The following is a 21319-nucleotide window of genomic DNA, read 5'->3' as shown; positions in this document are numbered from 1 at the left end:
AGGTTGGAGATTCCATCACTTCCCTAGGGAACCCATTCCAGTGCTTCACCACTCTCCTAGTGAAATAGGGTTTCCTAATATCCAGCCTAGACCTCCCCCACTGTAACTTGAGGCCATTGCTTCTTGTTCTGTCATCTGCCATCACTGAGAACAGCCGAGATCCATCCTCTTTTGAACAGCCCTTCAGGTTGTTGAAGGCTGCTATCAAATCCCCCCTCACTCTTCTCTTCTGAAGACTAAATAACCCCAGTTCCCTCAGCCTCTTCTCATAAGTCATGTGCCCCAGCCCTCTAATAATTTTCGTTGTCGTTCACCAGACTTTCTCCAATTTGTCCACATCCCTTCTGTAGTGGAGGGACCAAAACTGGACACAATACTCCAGGTGTGGCCTCACCAGTGTCGAATAGAGAGGAATAATCACTTCCTTCGATCTGCTGGTAGAGTTCCTACAAATGCAGCCCAATATGCCATTGGCCTTCTTGGCAACGAGGGCACATTGCTGACTCATATCCAGCTTTTTGTCCACTGTAATCCCCAGCTCCTTTTCTGCAGAACTGCTGCTTAGCCAGTCGGTCCCCACCCTGTAGCGATGCATGGGATTCTCTCTTCCTAAGTGCAGGACTCTTCACTTTCCTTGTTGAACCTCAGATTTCTTTTGGCCCAATCCTCCAATTTGTCTATGTCACTCTGGACCCTATCCCTACCCTCTAGCACAGGGGTGACCAACATGAGCCTGAGAAGAAGCCAGAATTTACCAATGTACATTGCCAATGAGTCACAGTAACATGTCAGTAGCCCTGCATCAGCTCCCCCCTCACCCACCCCCAGGCACCCAGTGCCTCCCACCAATGGGCAGCTCTACCAAGCAATGCCTCCCCCTCCCTCCCCATACCTCCCACTCAGTTGTTTTGTGGCGTGAAGGAGGCTCGGGGAGGAGGGAACGAGGGCATGGCAATCTCAGGGGAGGGGATGGGAAGGGGTGGAATGGGGGCAGGGCCTGTGGCAGAGCCTGGGTTTGAGTAGTGAGCACACACACAGCAGGCACGTTGGAAAGTTGGCATCTGTAGCTCCATCCTCAGAGTTGATGCCTATACAAGGAGCCGCATATTAACTTCTGAAGAGCAGCATGTGGCTCCGGAGCCACAGGTTGGCCACCCCTGCTCTAGCATATCTACCTCTCCCCCCAGCTTAGTGTCATCTGCGAACTTGCTAAGGGCGCAATTAATCCCATCATCCAGATCATTAATAAACATGTTGAACAAAACTTGCCCCAGGACCAACCCCTGGGGCACTCCACTTGATACTGGCTGCCAACTAGACATCGAGCCGTTGATCACTACCCATTGAGCCTAATGATCTAGCCAGCTTTCTATCCACCTTATAGTCCATTCATCCCATCCATACTTTTTTAACTTGCTGGCAAGAATACTGTGGGAGACTGTATCAAAAGCTTTGCTAAAGTCAAGATATATCACATCCATCGCTTTCCCCATATCCAGAGAGCCAGTTATCACATCATAGAAAGAAATCAGATTGGTCGGGCATGACTTGCCCTTGGTGAATCCATGTTGACTGTTCCTGATCACCTTCCTGTCCGCCAAGTGCTTCAAAATGGATTCCTTGAGGACAGGTTCCATGATTTTGCCAGTTACTGAAGTTAGGCAGACTAGTCTTTAGTTCCTTGGGTTCTCTTTCTTCCCTTTTTAAAATATGGACACTAGATTTGCCTTTTTCCAATCGTCTGGGACCTCTCCCAATCACCACGAATTTTCAAAGATAATGGCCAGTGGCTCTGCAATCACATCAGCCAACTCCCTCAGCACCCTTGGATGCGTTAGATCTGGACCCATGGACTTGTGCACATCCAGCTTTTCTAAATAGTCCTGAACCTGTTCTTTCACTACTGAGGGCTGCCCATCTCCTCCCCATACTGCGTTGCCCAGTGCAGCAGTCTGGGAGCTGACCTTCTCTGTGAAGACTGAGGCAAAAAAAGCATTGAGTTCTCCAGCTTTTTCCACATCATCTGTCACTATGTTGCCTCCCCCATTCAGTAAGGGGCCTACACTTTCCCTGACCTTCTTCTTGTTGCTAACATACCTGTAGAAACCATTTTTGTCACCCTTCACATCCCTTGCTAGCTGCAACTCCAATTGTGCCTTGGCCTTCCTGATTACACCCCTGAATGCTCTAGCAATATTTTTATAGTCCTCCCTAGTCATCTATCCAAATTTCCATTTCTTGTAAGCTTCCTTTTGGAGTTTAAGCTCACCAAAGATTTCACTGTTAAGCCAAGCCAAGAATAGCCATATTTGCTATTCTTTCTGCACTTCGGGATGGTTTGTTCCTGCACCCTCAATAAGGCTTCTTTAGAATACAGCCAGATTTCCTGTACTCCTTGCCCCCTCATATTAGTCTCCCGAAAGGGATCCTGTCCATCAGTTCCCTAAGGGAGTCTGTCTGCTTTTCTGAAGTCCAGGGTCTTCTACTACTCTCCTTTCTTCCTTTTGTCACGATCCTGAACTCAACCATCTCATGGTCACTGCTGCCTAGCTTGCCACCATAGGCACCAACTTTCTCTGGTGCCAGTGGGTGCCCACACACCCCCTGTAAACGGGCAGACTCACCCCTGTGGCACCTCCTACTGGTCATCCTCGGGAATTAGCTCAGTCCAGTGTCCAGAGCGCCCTCTGCAGGCCGGTGATCCGCCTTCCAGCTACTGGCCCCGTGTCCCTCCCTAGACCCCGATGCCCTTTTACATAGTGTGCTGCCCCCTGGCAGTGACCCCTTGTTCTCAGGGTCTCCCCTCCCGAGGGAACTCCCACCCTCTATTCCCACCTTGTCTTCGTGTATGGCTACTGCCAGCCATTGTCTAGCCCCACGCCCTAGGGCAGACTGCAGTATCAGCCAACTCATCACTGACAAGGAGGGTTTGGACCTGCTGCCCTGGCCTATCCCTGGGTTGCCTCCTGAAACCCCCAGCACCTCTTGGCCTAAAGGTAGGTTGCAGCCTGGACTCCAGGCAGGAGCTCCCCAGCCTTCCCCCCAGCCCTGCTCCACTTAGGCACCCAGTCTCCAGATCCCCACAGCCAGGTCCATCTCCGTCTACAGCTAGAGAGAGAGAGTGATTGTGCTCCTGGCTTCTCTGCCTTATATAAGGGCCTGTTGCTCAGTTTGGGGCATGGCCCCAGCTGCTGCCACTTCCCCCAGTCAGCCCAGCCTAAAAGGCTGCTTTCTCCAGCCCCAGCCCTTATCCAGGGCTGTTTTAACCCTTTCAGGGCCGGAGCAGTGGTCCACCCTGCTACACCCCCTCACGCCTTTCCACTCCCCTAGCCCCGCCCCCATTCCATCCCCAAAGTCCCTGCCCTAACTCCACCCCCTCCCTGCCCCTGTTGGATCTCTTCCCCAAATCCCCACCCCATCCCCACCTCTTCCCCCAGCATGCTGCCCTGGGCACCCATCAATTTTTTTCCGTGAGGCTCCAGCCCCGGAGCACCCATGGAGTCAGCGCCTTTGGTTGCCACCCACTTCTACTTGCCCTACCAATTCTTCCCTGTTTGTGCGCAGCAGGTCAAGAGGAGCACGGCCCCTAGCTGGTTCCTCCAGCACTTGCACCAGGTAGTTGCTTCCAAAAACTTCTTGGATTGTCTGTGCATTGCTGTATTGCTCTCCCAGCAGATGTCAGGTTGGTATGTCAATTATTGTCATGTCAAGTATTCCATGACTTGAGTCTAATAAGCAGTACTAGTAAGGAAAGTGGAGGGAGGGAAGATACTGTTGTGGTTGGTTGAGGCAATAGACTGGAGTTTTGGGTTTAATTTCCTGTATGCCTTCAGGCAAGTCACTTTATCTCTCAGTTTCATGTATGTAAATAGGGATAATAATACTACCTAGTATATCTTGTTTATTTAGAGAATAAGCTCTTCAGAGTGGCCTTTTGAACAAGTTTTATGCTTGTATTTTGCATACACTTGCCCTTTATTTTCTTTGTGTGTAGATGGTCATCCTGCTGCTTCTCATGGTGCAGTAATTTATGGATGATTCCTACCTCTGTGTGCCACTTCCCCCTCCCTCCAGCCAGCTCATATACTGCAGTGGATCGTGCTGTCCACACTAATAAGCAGCCATTTCTTCTCTTAAAGGGCCAGCTTCATCTTTCTTGTTCCCCAAAGAACCGTCAGGATGACAAGAGTTGTGCGGGGTTCGGGGTAGGATGACATAATATCTCTGAAAACCCAGTGTATCTCCAGATATTCCCAGCCCCTAAAGGGGTTGTCACTCACAACCTTCCTGGCTGGGAGTCACTGTCTCCTAGGTTGAGGCTGCTGCAGGTTCATTTTAGTCCCTTCTAGTGCTCACAGAATGAAACAATCTCTCTTCAAGCTCCTGCATCTCAGGCCAGAGGGGAATTTGCTGGGGAAGTTAGTAGGGAGTCACTGGAACCAGATCCAATTTAAATGGATGTGGAGATGTTAATGGAATTTTTTTTTACTTTTTCTAATCCACCCTCTGCCTGAAACCCCACAAAGGAACTAACTCTCCTGATTCCACTCCTGCCTAAAACTGACCCAAACTCACTCTCTCCTCTCACCATGGGCTCTTGTGCCACTTTCCTGAAATCCCCCTTCCCACCTCCCACTCTGCCCAATATGCCCTCCCAGATCCTCCTGCCTCCTCACAGTCCTCTTGCCTGCTTGGAAACTGACAGGTAGCCTAAAGAGCACATGTTGGAGGCAGTGTACTTAGGGGAGCAAGGGAGTCTCTACACAGGTAACCTAGGTTTAAATCCTTTCTTCAAATCAGACTAGAATTAGGACTAGAACTGGGGTTTCCCACATTCTAGATGAGTGCCCTAAGTAACTATTAGGTTCTTTTGGGAAGGGATTAGATTGCTCTCATTTTTCACAAAAAAAAGTATGAAAGGTTTCAGTTTTGTCCCAGTGAAGAATGAGAAAAAAATTATATCTCACAGAAAACAGTTTCCCACCCAGCTCTACTGGCTCTGCCCTTGACTCATTGGGTGACCTTGAGTGGGTTGATTAAACTCTCTGTGCCCGTTTTCCCATCTGTAGAATGGGGATAATAACAGAGACCAAACCAGTAAAAAATGTTGAGGTTTCTAGTTGAAAAGCAGGGCCGCCCAGAGCAGGGGGCAAGTGGGGCAATTTGCCCCAGGCCCTGCAGGGGCCCCGCGAGCTGCTCCAGGTTTTCAGCGGCACTTCGACGGCAGGCCCTTCATTCACTCTGGGTCTTTGGCAGCGGGTCTTTCAGTGCAGCGGAAGACTTGGAGTGAGTGCAGGACCCGCCGCTGAAGTGCTTCCGAAGCCTCGGAGCACCGCCCGGTGAGTACAAGCACTGCAAGTGGCGGGAGGGCCACGATCGGTGGCACTTAGGCTGTTCTACCGCCGCCACTTCATTCTTCGGTGGCAATTTGGCAGCAGGTCCTTCCCTCCGAGAGGGACCCGCCACTGAATTGCCGCCGAAGACCCGGCCCTGCCCCAGGCCCCCTGAATCCTCTAGGCAGCCCTATTGAAAAGTGCCAAGTATATAATGCATTATAATCTATATAGCACCAAATGTGTGCTAGAGTCTTTACAGACAGATATGAAGACAAGGGCCCTGCCCCAATGAGTTTATAATCTAAACAGATGATACAAAGATCTAAAATGGAGGATAGGAGCAACAATTTTATTATACAGGTTATGATTAATACAAGATATCAAATCATTCACAGGATATATGCTGTATGGGTTTCATTTTCAGACTTGGATGCCTAAAGTTAGGCACTACATCTGTATTTAGGCACATGATGGAGTCTCCCATTGAGTTCAGTGGAGGAGCTACAGTCACTTATGTGGGTCCTGAGATAAGACCAAAAACCAGTTTCTGACCTGCAGCCCTTTCTGCAAGTATGACAGGTGATGACAATTGTAGATGAATGTGAACTGCTTTTAGTTTTACACCTCGCATGACTCTCCTTGATTGCAGGAATCCTCAAGCTCTCAAAACCTTTCAGTCTGAGGTGGCAGAGCTGCTGCTATCTGATTTTGTCACTCATGACTAAGAGATCCCAGGTATTGAGGTCAACATTGCAAATTTGGGGTAAGCTTTGAGAGTGTCCTTTGGTTTGTCCCTAAAACAACTTCCAGTCTGAAATTCTTGGTAAAAGACCACCTTTGATATTCTACTGTCAGACCTTCAGACCACATAATTGCACCATCTCGGCTGTCCTCTCATTGTAAAGGCATCAATGCCTGTGATGTTGCAGCACTCATGGACCCTTGGTATTTGGAACCAAATCTTGCCATTTATTTCCCATTGTCTAAGGTATCAAATTCCAAATAAATTTACATTCCCAATAACATATTTGAAAAATTAGCTCCTGTTTAATTAAATTCCTTCTCCAGACTACAATGACTGGTGACATCCAAAGCAGCATACAGGAAATACAGAGCCAAGTCAGGGTGGAGTATAGCAGACTAACAGGTGATGCTGGTGGTAGAATGTCTGTGCCTAACAGGGTAAAGAATGTCAGTGAAGCCAAACGGCAAAAATTAAGATGCCTATACACTAATGCAAGGAGCCTAGGGAACAAAATGGAGGAACTAGAGCTACTGGTGCAGGAAGTGAAACCAGATATTATAGGGATAACAGAAACATGGTGGAATAGTAGTCATGACTGGAGTACGGGTATTGAAAGTTATGTGCTGTTTAGAAAAGACAGAAATAAAGGCAAAGGTGATGGAGTAGCATTGTACATCAATGAGGAGGTTAACTGTAAAGAAATAAGAAGCGATGGAATGGACAAGACAGAGTCTGTCTAGGCAAAAATCACACTGGGAAAGAAAGCTACTAGAGGCTCCCCTGAGATAGTGCTTGAGGTGTGCTACAGACTGCCAGGATCTGATTTGAAGATGGATAGAGACCTCTTTAATGTTTTTAATGAAGTAAAGACTAATGGGAAATGTGTGATCATGGGAGACTTTAACTTCCCAGATATAGACTGGAGGACAAGTGCTAGCAAGAATAATAAGGCTCAGATTTTTCTGGATGTGATAGCTGATGGATTTCTTCACCAAGTAGTTGAAGAACCGACAAGAGGGGATGCCATTTTAGATTTGGTTTTGGTGAGTAGTGAGGACCTCATAGATGAAATGGTTGTAGGGGACAACCTTGGTTCGAGTGATCATGAGCTAATTCAGTTCAAACTAGATGGAAGGATAAACAACAATAGATCTGGGACTAGGGTTTTTTATTTCAAAAGGGCTAACTTTAAAGAATTAAGGAAATTAGTTAGAGAAGTGGATTGGACTGAAGAACTTATGGATCTAAATGCGGAGGAGGCCTGGAATTACTTTAACTCGCAGCTGCAGAAACTATCACAAGCCTGCATCCCAAGCAAGGGGAAAAAAACCATAGGCAGGAGTTGTAGACCAAGCTGGATGAGCAAGCATCTCAGAGAGGTGATTAAGAAAAAGCAGAAAGCCTACAAGGAATGGAAGAAGGGTGGGATTAGCAAGGAAAGCAACCTTAGTGAGGTCAGAACATGTACGGATAAAGTGAGAAAGGCTAAAAGCCAAGTAGAGTTGAATCTTGCAAAGGGAATTAAAACCAACAGTAAAAGGTTCTATAGCCATATAAATAAGAAGAAAACAAAGAAAGAAGAAGTGGGACCGCTAAACACTGAGGATGGAAAGGAGGTTAAGGATAACCTAGGCATGGCCCAATATCTAAATAAGAACTTTGCCTCAGTCTTTAATAAGGCTAATGAGGAGTTTAGGGATAATGGAAGGATGACAAACGGGAATGAGGATATGGAGGTGGATATTACCACATCTGAGGTAGAAGCCATACTTGAACAGCTTAATGGGACAAAATCGGAGGGCCCAGACAATCTTCATCCGAGAATATTAAAGGAACTGGCACATGAAATTGCAAGCCCGTTAGCGAGAATTTTTAATGAATTGGTAAACTCAGGGGTTGTACTGTATGACTGGAGAATTGCTAACGTAGTTCCTATCTTTAAGAAAGGGAGAAAGAGTGATCCAAGTAACTATAGGCCTGTTAGTTTGACATCTGTAGTATGTAAGGTCTTGGAAAAAATTTTGAAGGAGAAAGTAGTTAAGGACATTGAGGTCAATGGTAATTGGGACAAATTACAACATGGTTTTACTAAAGGTAGATCGTGCTAAACCAACCTGATCTCCTTCTTTGAGAAGGTAACAGATTATTTAGACAAATGAAATGCGATAGACCTAATTTACCTTGATTTTAGTAAGGCATTTGACACGGTTCCACATGCGGAATTATTAGTCAAATTGGAAAAGATGGGGATCAATATGAAAATTGAAATGTGGATAAGGAACTGGTTAAAGGGGAGACTACAACGGGTCATACTGAAGGGTGAACTGTCAGGCTGGAAGGAGGTTACTAGTGGAGTTCCTCAAGGATCAGTTTTGAGACCAATCTTATTTAACCTTTTTATTACTGACCTTGGCACAAAAAGCAGGAATGTGCTAATAAAGTTTGCGGATGACACGAAGCTGGGGGGTATTGCTAACACAGAGAAGGACCGGGATATCATACAGGAAGATCTGGATGACCTTGTAAACTGGAGTAATAGTAATAGGATGAAATTTAATAGTGAAAAGTGCAAGGTCATGCACTTAGGGATCAATAATAAGAACTTTAGATATACATTGGGGACACATCAGTTGGAAGCAACAGAGGAGGAGAAGGACCTTGGGGTATTGGTAGATCACAGGATGACTATGAGCCGCCAATGTGATATGGCCATTAAAAAAGCTAATGCGGTTTTCGGATGCATCAGGCGAGGTATTTCTAGCAAAGATAAGGAGGTGTTAGTACCGTTATATAAGGCACTGGTGAGACCCCACCTGGAATACTGTGTGCAGTTCTGGTCTCCCATGTTTAAGAAGGATGAAATCAAACTGGAACAGGTTCAGAGACGGGCTACTAGGATGATCCAAGGAATGGAAAACCTGTCATATGAAAGGAGACTCAAAGAGCTTGGCTTGTTTAGTCTAGCCAAAAGAAGGCTGAGGGGGGATATGCTTGATCTTTATAAATATATCAGAGGAATTAATATTAGGGAGGGAGAGGAATTATTTAAGCATAGTACCAATGTAGATACAAGAACAAATGGGTATAAACTGGACACTAGGAAGTTTAGACTTGAAATTAGACAAGGGTTTCTAACCATTAGAGGAGTGAAGTTCTGGAACAGCCTTCCAAGGGGAGTAGTGGGGGCAAAAGACATATCTGGCTTTAAGATTAAGCTTGATAAGTTTATAGAAGGGATGGTATGATGGGATAATCAAAGATCAATTGCCAAAATTAGGCTATCAGCAGATAAGTATGCCCAGTGGTTGGTGATGGGATGTTGGATGGGATGGGATCTGAGTTACTGCAGAGAATTCTTTTCTGAGTGCTGGCTGGTGAATCTTGCCCACATGCTCAGGGTTTAGCTGATCGCCATATTTGGGGTCGGGAAGGAATTTTCCTCCGGGGCAGATTGGCAGAGGCCCTGGAGGTTTTTCGCCTTCCTCTGCAGCGTGGGGCATGGGTCACTTGCTGGTGGATTCTCTGCAGCTTGAGGTCTTCAAACCACAATTTGAAGACTTCTATAACTCAGACATAGGTTAGGGGTTTGTTATAGAAGTGGATGGGTAGGGTTCTGTGGCCTGCTTTGTGCAGGGGGTCGGACTAGATGATCACATTGGTCCCTTCTGACCCTAGAGTCTATGAGTCTATGAGTAGAACGTAATCTGCACCAGATGTGGGATTGGTACACACATTACTTCTTCCTTGGAGCAAGGAGGAAACCAGGAACTAGACTGTAGCTCAAAGTCACACGTTGATCCCTCCTCTGCTCCTGGGGCACTGCCACAACTGTACATTGCCCCAAATATGCATCCAGAGCAATGTGTCCCCTCTCCAAGAGATTAGGCAGCCCAGAATGCGCCAAGACAAATGAACTGTGGAAGTAACAAGAGTATCTCTCCTCAATAGCTACGAAGACCCGTTTGGGATCTTGTATCAAGGGAACATCATATGTGTTCAGTAGGTATGTTCTCTGTTTCTGAATGCCCACACAGGATGCCAAGCACCAAAAGAAATGGTGCTACTGCATACAATTCCTGCACCATTTCAAGCTGAGTTGGCTTGTCCAAGCAGTAGCTGACATGCTGTGTTACACTGCTCTACATAGCAGTAAGAATTCTTCAAGTCACATAGAGGCCACTGTTTGGTTGATGCCAAATATATCATCAACGGAATACTTAAAGAATCCAGTGGCTAAAGAGCCTAATGCAATGGTGATTCTGTGTGCAACAAGAGTGCCTCGCTCCTGTGGGTAGGCCTCTCCATCTTATCACAGAGATGCTGGATAGTTCAAAGGTGAGCTTGTTCCTCTGGGTAACTCCGTGACTCACAGATCAGGTGTCTCCAGTTCTGATTCTCAGGCTCACTTGTCCAGTTGCCTCTTCCTTTCTCTGAGCTGAATCAAGTTGCAAGCCCAGCATGGTTGCTTTTCCAACCCAGTATCTGAAACCTTGCATTGCCAACTCTCATGATTTTATTGTGAGTCTCACCAAAATCAGGGGTTTTCTTAAAGCCTCAGATCCTGGAGTCATGTGATTATGTGAGACTTTCTTTCTTTCTTTCTTTCTTTCTTTCTTTCTTTCTTTCTTTCTGTGAGTTTCTAGCTCTCATAGTTGTGAAGAAAATCTTGAAAATTTGACTCTGTAAAGGCTCAAAAAAGAAAAATCAAATAAAAAGAGTTATAATGTATTTTTTTTAAAATCTCATGAATTTTTCGGGCCTGACTCCTGATTTGTACTTAGCCCTGGTCTACACAATGAGTTTAGGTTGAATTTAACAGCGTTAGATTGATTTAACCCTGCATCTGTCCACACTACGAAGCCATTTTTGTCAACTTAAAGGGTTCTTAAAATCGATTTCTGTACTCCTTCCCGATGAGGTGATTTGTGCTGAAATCGACATCGCCAGGTCGAATTTGGGGTCGTGTGGACACAATTCGATGGTATTGGCCTCCAGGAGCCATCCCAGAGTGCTCCATTGTGACCGCTCTGGACAGCACTTTCAATTCAGATGCACTAGCCAAGTACACAGCAAAAGCCCCGGGAATTTTTAAATTTCATTTCCTGTTTGGCCAGCATGGCGAGCCCATCAGCACAGATGAGCATGCAGTCCCAGAATGGCAAGAGAGCTCCAGCAAGGACCGAACGAGAGGTACTGGATCTGATCGCTGTTTGGGGAGATGAATCTGTGTTATTGAACTCTGTTCCAAAAGACAAAATGCCAAAATATTTGAAAAAAATCTCCAAGGGCATGATGGACAGAGGCTACAACAAGGACCCACAGCAGTGCCACATGAAAATTAAGGAGCTCAGGCAAGCCTACCAAAAAATCAAAGAGGCAAACAGCCACTCCAGATCAGAGCACCAGACATGCCGCTTCTGTGATGAGCTGCATGCAATTCTAGGGGAGGCCCTACTACTACCCCACCCCTGTCCATGGACACCTGCAAGTGGGGAGTCTCATACAACAGAGATGGGGATTTTGGGGACAAGGAAGATGTGGAGGTGGAGGAGGAGGAGGATAGTGCACAGCACGCAAGTGGAGAAACCATTCTCCCAAACAGCCAGGAACTGTTTATTACCCTGGAGCCAATACCCTCCCAACCCTCCCAAGGTGGGTTCACGGACCTCGAAGGCACCTCTGGTAAGTGTACCTTTGTAAATATAATGCATGGTTTAAAAGCAAGGGTGTTTAATGATTAATTTGCCCTGAAGCCTTGGGATGCATTCGTGGCCAGTACAGTCCCTCCTTTTAAATGGCCAACCCAATGGGTGCTTGGTATGGGAAAGGAGGCCGCTGCTGTTTGAAACCATTCCCACATGTTAAGAAGGTTGAACAAGCTGAAAGACTGTGGCTTACCATGGCTGCCTGCAAGCTGAATTCTGTTGCCCGGCCCTGTGTGTGTGATCTCTCACACCAAACCGACAGGCCCTCAATATAAGAGGCAAAATGTGACCTTGTACCAAAAGCACATGTGCTATGTAATGTTAACAGCTTGGTTAACTGTGAAAGAGTGTACCCACTGTTCTCTAAAATGTGTCTTTTTAACTACTACCCCCCTTTCTTTCCTCTCACAACTGCAAATGTTTCAACGCTCCCCATATCATCTCTGTTCCAGAGGCTAGCATAGATAAGAAGGCAAAAAAAACGCACTCACGATGAAATGTTCTCTGAGCTCATGCAGTCCTCCCTCACTGAAAGAGCTCAGCAAAATGCGTGGAGGCAAACAATGTCAGAGTCCAGGAAAGCAGAAAATGAACGCAAGGACAGGAGGGATGAGTGAGATGAGAGATGGCAGGATGCAATGCTGAGACTACTGGAGGATCAAACTGATATGCTCCGATGTCTGGTAGAGCTGCATGAAAGGCAGCAGGATCAGTCTGTTCTGCAGCCCTGTGTAACCACCCGCCCTCCTCCCCAAGTTCCATAGCCTCCTCACCCAGACTCCCAAGAATGCAGGGAGGGGGAGGGACTGCCCAGCAACAGAAGCCTGGGGCATTCAATACGTTTTGAAGTGTAGTGTGGCCTTGTCCTTCCTCTTCCCCTCATCCACCACCCCACCTGATGCGTCCCACCTCCCCCACCCCTCCCAGGCTATCTTGGCAGTTATTCCCCATTTGTGTGATGAATTAATAAAGAATGCATGATTTTGAAACAATAATGACTTTATTGCATCTGCAAGTGGTGACTGAAGGGGGGAGGGCAGTTGGCTTACAGGGAAGTAGAGTGAACCAAGGGAGAGGGTTTTCATCAAGGACAAACAAACAGAACTGTCACACCGTAGCCTGGCCAGTCATGAAACTGGTTTTCAAAGCTTCTCTGATGCGCAGCGTGCCCTGCTGTGCTCTTCTAACTGCACTGGTGTCTGGCTGCATGTAATCAATGGCCAGGCAATTTGCCTCAACCTCCCACAGATATTGTGGACCACACAGCAAGCAGCCATAACAATTGGAATAATGGTTTCGCTGAGGTCTAACCAAGTCAGTAAACTGCACCAGCGCACTTTAAACATCCAAATGCACATTCTACTACCATTCTGCACTTGCTCAGCCTATAGCTGAACAGCTCCTTACTATTGTCCAGGGTGCCTGTGTATGGCTTCATGAGCCATGGCATTAAGGGGTAAGCTGGGTCCCCAAGGATAACTATAGGCATTTCAACATCCCCAACAGTTATTTTCTGGTCTGGAAAGTAAGTCCCTTCTTGCAGCTGTTCAAACAGACCAGAGTTCCTAAACATGCACCTTTCCCGGCCATCCCACACTGATGTCAGTGAAACGTCCCTTGTGATCCACCAATGCTTGCAACACCATTGAAAAGTACCCCTTGCGGTTTATGTACTGGCTGCCAAGGTGGTCCAGTCCCAAGATAGGGATTTGCATTCCGTCTTCTGCCCCACCACAGTTAGGGAATCCCATTGCAGCAAAGCCATCCACTATGACCTGCATAAAGCAGCTCAGTGATTGCATTGGCTACTTGGATCATAGCAGCCCCCACAGTAGATTTACTCACTCCAAATTGATTCCCGACTGACTGGTAGCTGTCTGGCGTTGCAAGCTTCCAGAGGGCTATTGCTACTCGCTTCTCAGCTGTAAGGGCTGCTCTCATCTTGGTATTCTTGCACTTCAGGCAAGAGAAAGCAAGGCGCAAAGTTCCATGGAAGTGCTCTTATGCATGCGAAAGTTTCTCAGCCACTGGGACCTGCAACACTATGTGGTCCCACCAGTCTGTGTTTGTTTCCCAGACCCAGAATCGGTGTTCTACAGCATGAACCTCCCCTATTACCACCATGATGTCCAAATTGCCAGTGCCAATGCTTTGAGAGAAGTCTGTGTCCATGCCCTCATCACTATCGTGATTGAGCTGTCATTACCTCCTCGCCTTCTTTTGCAGGTTCTGCAAATACTGCAGGATAAAGCTCGAGGTGTTTACAATGTTCACAACAGCAGTGGTGAGCTGAGCAGGCTCCATGCATGCCGTGGTATGGCGTCTGCAGGAGAGCAGAGTTGCAGCGGAAGCGGTGGATGATGACAGATGCCACAAGAATAGATATTTATATGGAACAACAAGAGGACCTGTGAGGTGGATTCATGGCACCAGGAAAGCAGACTTGCAGTGGAAACAGTAGATGACTGAGCTCCTTTGCTCTATTAAGCTCAGTTATCATTTACTCAATTGAGACTGAGCTCATTTACAACAGCAGGAGAGCAGAGTTGCAGCAGAAGTGGTGGATGATGATGGTTTGCAGACCTACTGCACCATCTGCTGCCAGCAGCACCCAAAACACAACAGCAGTGGTGACGGTGAGCTGAGCTGAGCGGGCTCCATGCTTGCTATGGTATGGCATCTGCATGGAAAAAAGGCGCGAAACGATTATCTGCTATTGTTTTCACGGAGGGAGGGGCGTCTGATGACATGTATCCCAAACCATTCATGACAATGTTTTTGTCCCATCAGAATTCCCATGGCCGGCAGAGACTGTGGGAATTGTGGGATAGCTACCCACAGTGCACCACTCCGTGAGTCGATGCTAGCCACAGTATTGAGGATGCACTCCGCTGACCTACTGCTTTTAGTGGGGACATACACAATGGACTTTCTAAAGATAGACTTCTATAAATTTGACCTAATATCCTAGTGTAGACATACCCTTAGGGTTGGCAATACTGAAAACCACAATCCTCTCTTCCTCTGCACCCTGTATGTGTGCCTGTGTCCTTGCCAACTTCTGCCCCCTCCCCCAACTCTTCCAAAACCAATTCCTAAATCTAACTAACTTATCTTTCCTAGTCTGATCATATCAAACTCTCTTTTTCTCTCTCCTGCTCACCCGCTATCAGTGAGTGTTGGCTGGGGCATAGGGGGATTATATTTTACTGGGAGAATGGCTGCAAGAACCTAGTGCAGGAATGGTTCTTGAGTAACTGCAGCTCTTGGCTCAGTGACACCTCTGACCTGACTGAAGCTGGTGCTGCCATTGAACACCCCTGCTTGCCTGAAAAATCCTTACTAAGAACTCACCCTAAAACCACATCCTGACTTCACCCATCTGGAGCATAGGAGGCCCAGAACACTCAGAGCACATGGCCATGACCAAATCCAATCTTTAAAACCCCATGGAAACCCAACTCCAACTTGTGCCCAGAAGTGGGCACTCCAATGGTGGTGTGCACATGCATGTGCTTTTGAAAAAGTTGACATTAATGAGCTAGAAGGCCAGGGACTGGTTGTCAGAGTCTTCTTTCTGACTCCGACTGTGCTTTACATTAGGCATAAAGTGCACCTCTCCTTTGAAAAGTGTCTGTCTATTAATCGTACCCTGGAGCTCCATGTTTAGCATCTTCAGCGATATGGGGACACAAGTGCTGAGGTTACAAGTACAGAGAAGCTGTTTTCTAACTGTCAGTTCCACAATTCATCCTTGTCTATAAAATATGCAGGTGATACCAAGCTGGTAGAGGCTGCAATCAGTTTGGCAGGCAAGATTAGAATTCAAAGTGGCCTTGACAAATTGGAGAATTGGTCTGAATTAGACAAGATGATTTCTGCCACACGCACACCCAGTCTGTCATTTTCATTGGAGGTAGTAGGGTGGGATGGCTTGTAAGGAGAGGTTTTTTTTTAACTGGCTGTATCCTGATCAAACCCCATTTGGTGAGCTTGAGCTCCAAGGCTCAGCTCCTCAGCTCCTCATTGTATGTGATACCTCAGGTTCTGTTCTGAACACAGGAAGGCACAGTAGCTAGCTTTCATCACATGTTGTCTTCTCTCTTCTCTGTATGTTCCCAGCATTATGAGATGGGAGTTGGAATCAGTGGAGTTTAGGCACCTAAATACCTTTGACAATCTGGGCCTTAGTGCCTTTCTAGACCAAGTTAAGTTACTCATTCAGTCTTTGATCAGAGCATGGAGGCTCCTCAAGGAGCCCCCACCCCACTTACACAAATACCTGAGAGGAGGTACAGGGCTTCATTCTCTTCTGGCTCATGTCGTGGGACCAAGCCACATCTTTTAATCAGATCTTAGCAATAAAGGACTATCTCAGTCTAGACACTGCATGAGGGTATCTTCTGACCTATACAGTGGGGGGTGAGATGAGATCTTAGTAAATCCAAATTACTTCAATGGGGAAAAGGTCAGGAGGACTGATTGGCTCATGGGAAGGGAATACAGAGCTCTTCCCCTTCGCTTCAGTAGTTATAATCCAGCCCTATGATGCAGGGAGGTGGGGCTGGCTGTCTTAGATTGGGGAGTGAAATCAATAGGTACAGAGCTTTTCACCTATAGGGCACAAGTCCCACAATAGCATTAACTGTAAGTAGTTTGCTCTGTTCCTTGGCCACCACATGAAATGAGCTGGGTTTTCAATCAATCTATGTACCAAATTCACTGCAATTGACACTAATCAGACTATGACTGAGTGGGCCACAGAGCGAAGCACCCCACCGCCACCACCAAACAAAACAAAACAAAACAAAAATCCTGGGTCGTTTTTGTAGAGCTGAGGTTATGGTGTTGGAAGGGGGCAGGGTGCCTGTGGGAGGGTACCACTGCCAGTGCTGTGCCTGCCTTGTGAATGCCAGTCCCTGGTAGGGTTGCTAGTTTTGGTTGGACATATTCCTGGAGGTTCCATCACATGACATAATCTTTAAATACAGATTAAGTCCTGGAGGCTCCAGCACAATCCTGGAGGGTTTGCAAGACCAGTCCCCAGGGAACTGCCACGCTGATCCCTTTCCTTAGGATCCACTTTCCCTGTATAAGAGCACAGCGGGGCTCTTCCCCCGAAGAAGGATCTCTTTGGTGTGGCGTGTGACCGCTGTACTCCCTCTCTCCGCAGGTGGGGGCAGCGGAAAGGGAGGGCAAGGCAGAAGGAGCAAGAGGAAGAGGACACTGCAACCTCCTTGAATAATTGATAGCGTGAGGAGGGGGGAGCGTATGCGGGAGCAGCTGGACTCCCTGTGTCTCCATCCGCTCACCAGCCGGGGATGAGAGAGCAGAGCTCAGGTAGGGGAGCGCAGCTGCTTTCATTCTCTCCTCTCCTGCAATGCCAATTAAATGTGTTTTGTGATCCGGAGCGGGGGCAGAGGCAGCTGGGCAGGGGGTTGACACTGGTCCCCCTGGCACGGTGCAGGGAACGGAGCTTGACTGAGGGAGTTTCAGTTACAAGGGGGAGGTGGCTCTAGGGTATATTGTAAAGAAATTGTGCTGTAATGCAGTGCTCAGCGGGGCAGGGGTTGGCCAGAGGCAGAGAAGGTGGTAGGGTAGGCTAAGTGGAGAGGGAGTGAGACAGAGACACTGGGCAGGTGGGGGGGGGTGTCTGAGGGATCTCACCTTTATCCTCCCAACCTCATGGCATCAAATCTTGAGCCCAGATGGACCATGGGAGATGCCATCTGTGCACATCTGGCACTGGCACAGGGGACTGTGTGTTGGTGTGTGTGTCTGCATTTGTGCGGACATGCTTGTGTGCAGATGTGGATTTGTGTGTCGCTCTGTGTGTGTGTGGCTTGCACCTGTGAAGCTGTTTGCTGATTTATTAACGTTGCACAGTATTAATGAGTACAGATGGAGACAGTTTCTGTGACTGAGGGGTTTACAGTCTGAGAGGTTATGTTTGTGTGATTGCCTGTGCCTGTGCGTGTATTCCCTTCTGTGAGCTAATGTCTCACATCAGATGTGCTTACAATGACTCAATTAATAGATGGATGGCGCTGAGATCAATTTGTATTAGAGTAAATCCAAACCTTTCCAGCTCAAACTTACGCATATTCAGAATGAATGACCTCACACACTGACCCATACATCCTGAAACATACTCATTAACACAACTGGATGCATATGCCCATACAGTCAGGGGGCATCATTGTATTTAGTGCGTACCTACAGGCAGTCTTTGGCTTGAGTGCAAGTTGAGGGCAGTGATTGTTGGGAGTGTATTAGTAGTATACTGAGGGGCTGCAAGTGGCAGGGAGTTGTGACTTGTTTGAGGAGGGAGGCTGTTTGCAACTAGATTGTGAGCTGGGGATCTGTGGGTGCTGAGTTGCTGAGGGAGCTGTTTTGCAGTTGTATATTGGGGTTGTGTCCTTTGGTTCTATAAAGTTGTGATGTAGTGAAATGAAAGCCAGGCCTAACATACCTAGGGAACCAGTAATAAGAGAGCTCTAATCTCCACTCCCCATGAGGCAATTCTCCTCACAGTACAAGACCCTTCACCTGTCTACATTTCATTTTCCCATATGCTCCCTCTTTCTTCTAGTTTAGCTAATCTCCCCTTCCCACTCAGAAATTCCCACATTGTGAGTACACAGTTCCTCTCATTCCCCAGCAACAGAGATGGAGGGACAGAGACAGAGAGAATAAGCCATGATCTGTTTTTGCTGGGTCCTAAAGCTTCCAGCCAGCTTCAGCTCCTCATTGTATGTGATGCCTCAGGTTCTGCTTTGAACACAGGAAGATACACTAGCTAGCTTTCATCACTTGTTTTGTTCTCTCTTCTCTGTATGTTCCCAGCATTATGAGATGGGAGTTGCTTGTGGGGGCATCTATGCTTGACCTGGACAATGATATACAGCCAGGTCACTTGCAATTCCATTGGCCTTTCATGACAAGAACATTTTGGAGGCAGTAGAACAACATTCCCACACTCATGTCCCCAACAGGAGGCATTATACCACCCTCTCTCCTTTTCTTTCTTTCTACCCCAACTATATCTGGCATTTCCTGTATAGGACATGCAGCCATACTCTGTGTGACTCTCCTACCCTCTGGTCCTTCCTACCCCCTGTGACTTTCTTTTCTTTACTGCTCCTCCTCCCACCTCCATTTGTCTCCCTTTTTGTTATCTTTCTCTCTGTCTCTCCTTTCACTCTTTGCCATTCTCTCTTTCTTCCTCTTTCTCCCCCAGTGATTAAAGTAGCTCAAGATGAGCACGGGAGCTCACCAGCTGCAGTGGCTTCTGTCACAGGTCTTGATGTTATGTGGTGATAGAGCATTACATCATTTTGTGGCACTGGGACTCACATAGCAAGGGGAAGAGATGGGGGGCAGAGAGGAAATGTGTCTGAAAGGGCTTCAAGTCCCCAAGCGACAGGGCCACAGACAGGTAAACACAACCATGTGTGTATGTCGGTGGCGTGGGGGACAGTGCCCCCAACCACAGTCTCTACCAGGATGGAGAATCTGTACTGATGTGAAAGCAAAGAAACGTGGGTAGGCCTGACCTGCCAAAGGTATGAAATGCCCGATACCATAGCTGTGCACTCCAACAAATAGACATTCCACAAGACAGATTTTATGCCAAGTCTCCTCATTATGTATTATTTACTGCCTAGAGGGGGTGGAGCTAGAAGGGGTTGGTACAGCCTTTCCCTCCCGGTGTAGGGAGTGGGAGGCAGTCCGGGATTGCTCCTGTGACCCTCTCTTCCTGTAGGGTATGGCAAGCTGGCTGAGAGGGAAATACCCTACTTTAAAGGAGGGGAGGGAAATAGGGGACTCTTCTCCCCCTCTCAGGTTCTGCTGCCACTTTACCCACTGGCAGAAAATTCTGGGAATCCCTGACATTCCTCAGCCAGTCATCAGGTCCCTCTGTTGCTCCCACCTGAGATTCCCCTTCCTGGAGGTCCTCATCTCAACAGCCTGGCAGGAGAGGATGTGTGGGGAGAGCTGAACTCCCCAAGCCATGGAAAAGGAACAGTACCGCCGACTCACACTATTTTCTGCTCTCTCCCTGCCTCCTGTTTCTCAGTCTCTCACTGCAATGCTCTCACTCTCTGCTGCTCACAGAGTGTCCCGCAGTGTCTCCCTGGGAGCTTCCTGCCCTCATGTGGCTCATGCTCGGCCCTAGCTGTGAGCAGCTCTTTCCTTTCTCTCATTTGAAGTGTGTCTCAGGAAAGAGAAGCAGGTGGGAGTTGGGGCTTGGGGGGACAGAGGAGGGAGCCTGTGCCCTCCAGAGATGGGGAGGTGAGTCTATGCCCTGCTGCATGCTGAGACAAGAGGAGAGGAAGCTGGCAAGCAGGAGAGCCAGGAATCCACTTCAGCAGAGAGAAGAGTAGAGAATGTTTTCTCGGAAGCGCAGTTTCACCTTCGGAGCCTATGGAGGGTATGTACCTGTACCAGCCCCTGGCTCCCTCTCACAGACCTTGCATTATGCAGCCTCTTCCTGCCAGAACTCTGGCAAAGCTGTGGGAGTGGGTTAAAACTAGAGAGGGAAACCTCCAGGGAAATTCACATATGCATCTATGCTCCATCACCCCAGCCTCATCCTCATCCTTCTGATATTGGGACAATCTCCTCTCCCTTCTCCAGCAGAGAGAAGGCTTTCCCTGGCCTGTGTGGATTGTGGGCTGGGGTGGGGGAGTGACTGATTGTTTTCTTCAGGATGAGCTCTCCTTCAAAGGCTGAGACTTCACTTTCTTCCCTCCTCCTTCCCCTTAGAAGGAGACGCAGTTCCCCAGTTCTGATGTTTCTGGAGATGGCGATGGGTGTTTGAGGATGGGTGCACAGCATTTTCCTCAGGACTTCTCCTTCCAGAACAGAACAGTGTAACACCTGGTGTGCCCGCAGGGCATGGACCATAGCTGTGGACCAAATGACTAATAGAGCTTGGAGTGAGAGTTTAGGCAGTTTACCATGTGACCCAATATGCCTTCTCTGTCTGTCTGTTCCAGAGGCAAAAGGAGGCAGAGGCCTTTAGAGGAAATCCTAGACAAAGAATGAAGACACAGTGGTTCTCAACCTGTGGACCATGGGTCACTTGCGGGCCAATCAGCACAGAGCTGCAGTCCATGTGACATCCTCAGGGCCATACAGGTAGTACTGGATGCAGCCCACATAACACATTGTGGGCCACATATGTGGCCTACAGTGGTAAATAGGTTGAGAACCACTGAGCAAGAGTGTTAGCCTCATCAGTGGCAGCTGCTCACTCTCACTTCTCTGCCTCTGTCTTGCTCTCTTTCCTTTGGAGTTCAGGAATCAATCTGTGACACAGTGTTGGGGAATGCAAAGCTCTAGCTACTACATGCTCTGGTGTTGTGATTAGGATGTGATCACCAAAACCCCAAAGAGCATGACTGGCAGAGCTGGGCACTGGAGAGAGGCCCAGGACTGGACTAGCAAGGGCTGCTGCAGGTCAAGACAAGAGTTCCTCAGCAAACATTTTATTTGATTTCTTCAGACCTATTTTCTAGCTGTGAATT

The 21319-nt window shown here is 47.6% G+C and overlaps 1 protein-coding gene across 6 annotated transcripts in view; it reads left to right on the top strand.

The window, feature by feature from the left end:
* Positions 1-17048: 17048 nt before the first annotated feature.
* The window catches only part of LOC115636301 (rap1 GTPase-activating protein 1-like), a 56677-nt gene continuing 52406 nt past the window's right edge, over positions 17049-21319 (top strand). For 4 of the 6 annotated variants that reach the window (XM_030536228.1, XM_030536221.1, XM_030536237.1 and 1 more), the window contains exon 1: positions 20118-20220. In XM_030536228.1, the coding sequence (XP_030392088.1) occupies positions 20177-20220 (44 nt within the window). In that variant the 5' untranslated portion in view covers positions 20118-20176. Of the gene's footprint in view, positions 17127-20117; positions 20221-20908; positions 20931-21319 lie in introns of those variants that run through there. The other 2 variants (XM_030536247.1, XM_030536257.1) reach the window with 2 other exon arrangements.

This window comes from Gopherus evgoodei, chromosome 1 (genome assembly GCF_007399415.2).
Source record: "Gopherus evgoodei ecotype Sinaloan lineage chromosome 1, rGopEvg1_v1.p, whole genome shotgun sequence".
In the NCBI taxonomy this organism is placed as follows: domain Eukaryota; kingdom Metazoa; phylum Chordata; order Testudines; family Testudinidae; genus Gopherus; species Gopherus evgoodei.
Note: the sequence above shows the minus strand (reverse complement) of the source record. Positions and strands in the feature narration are given on the sequence as shown.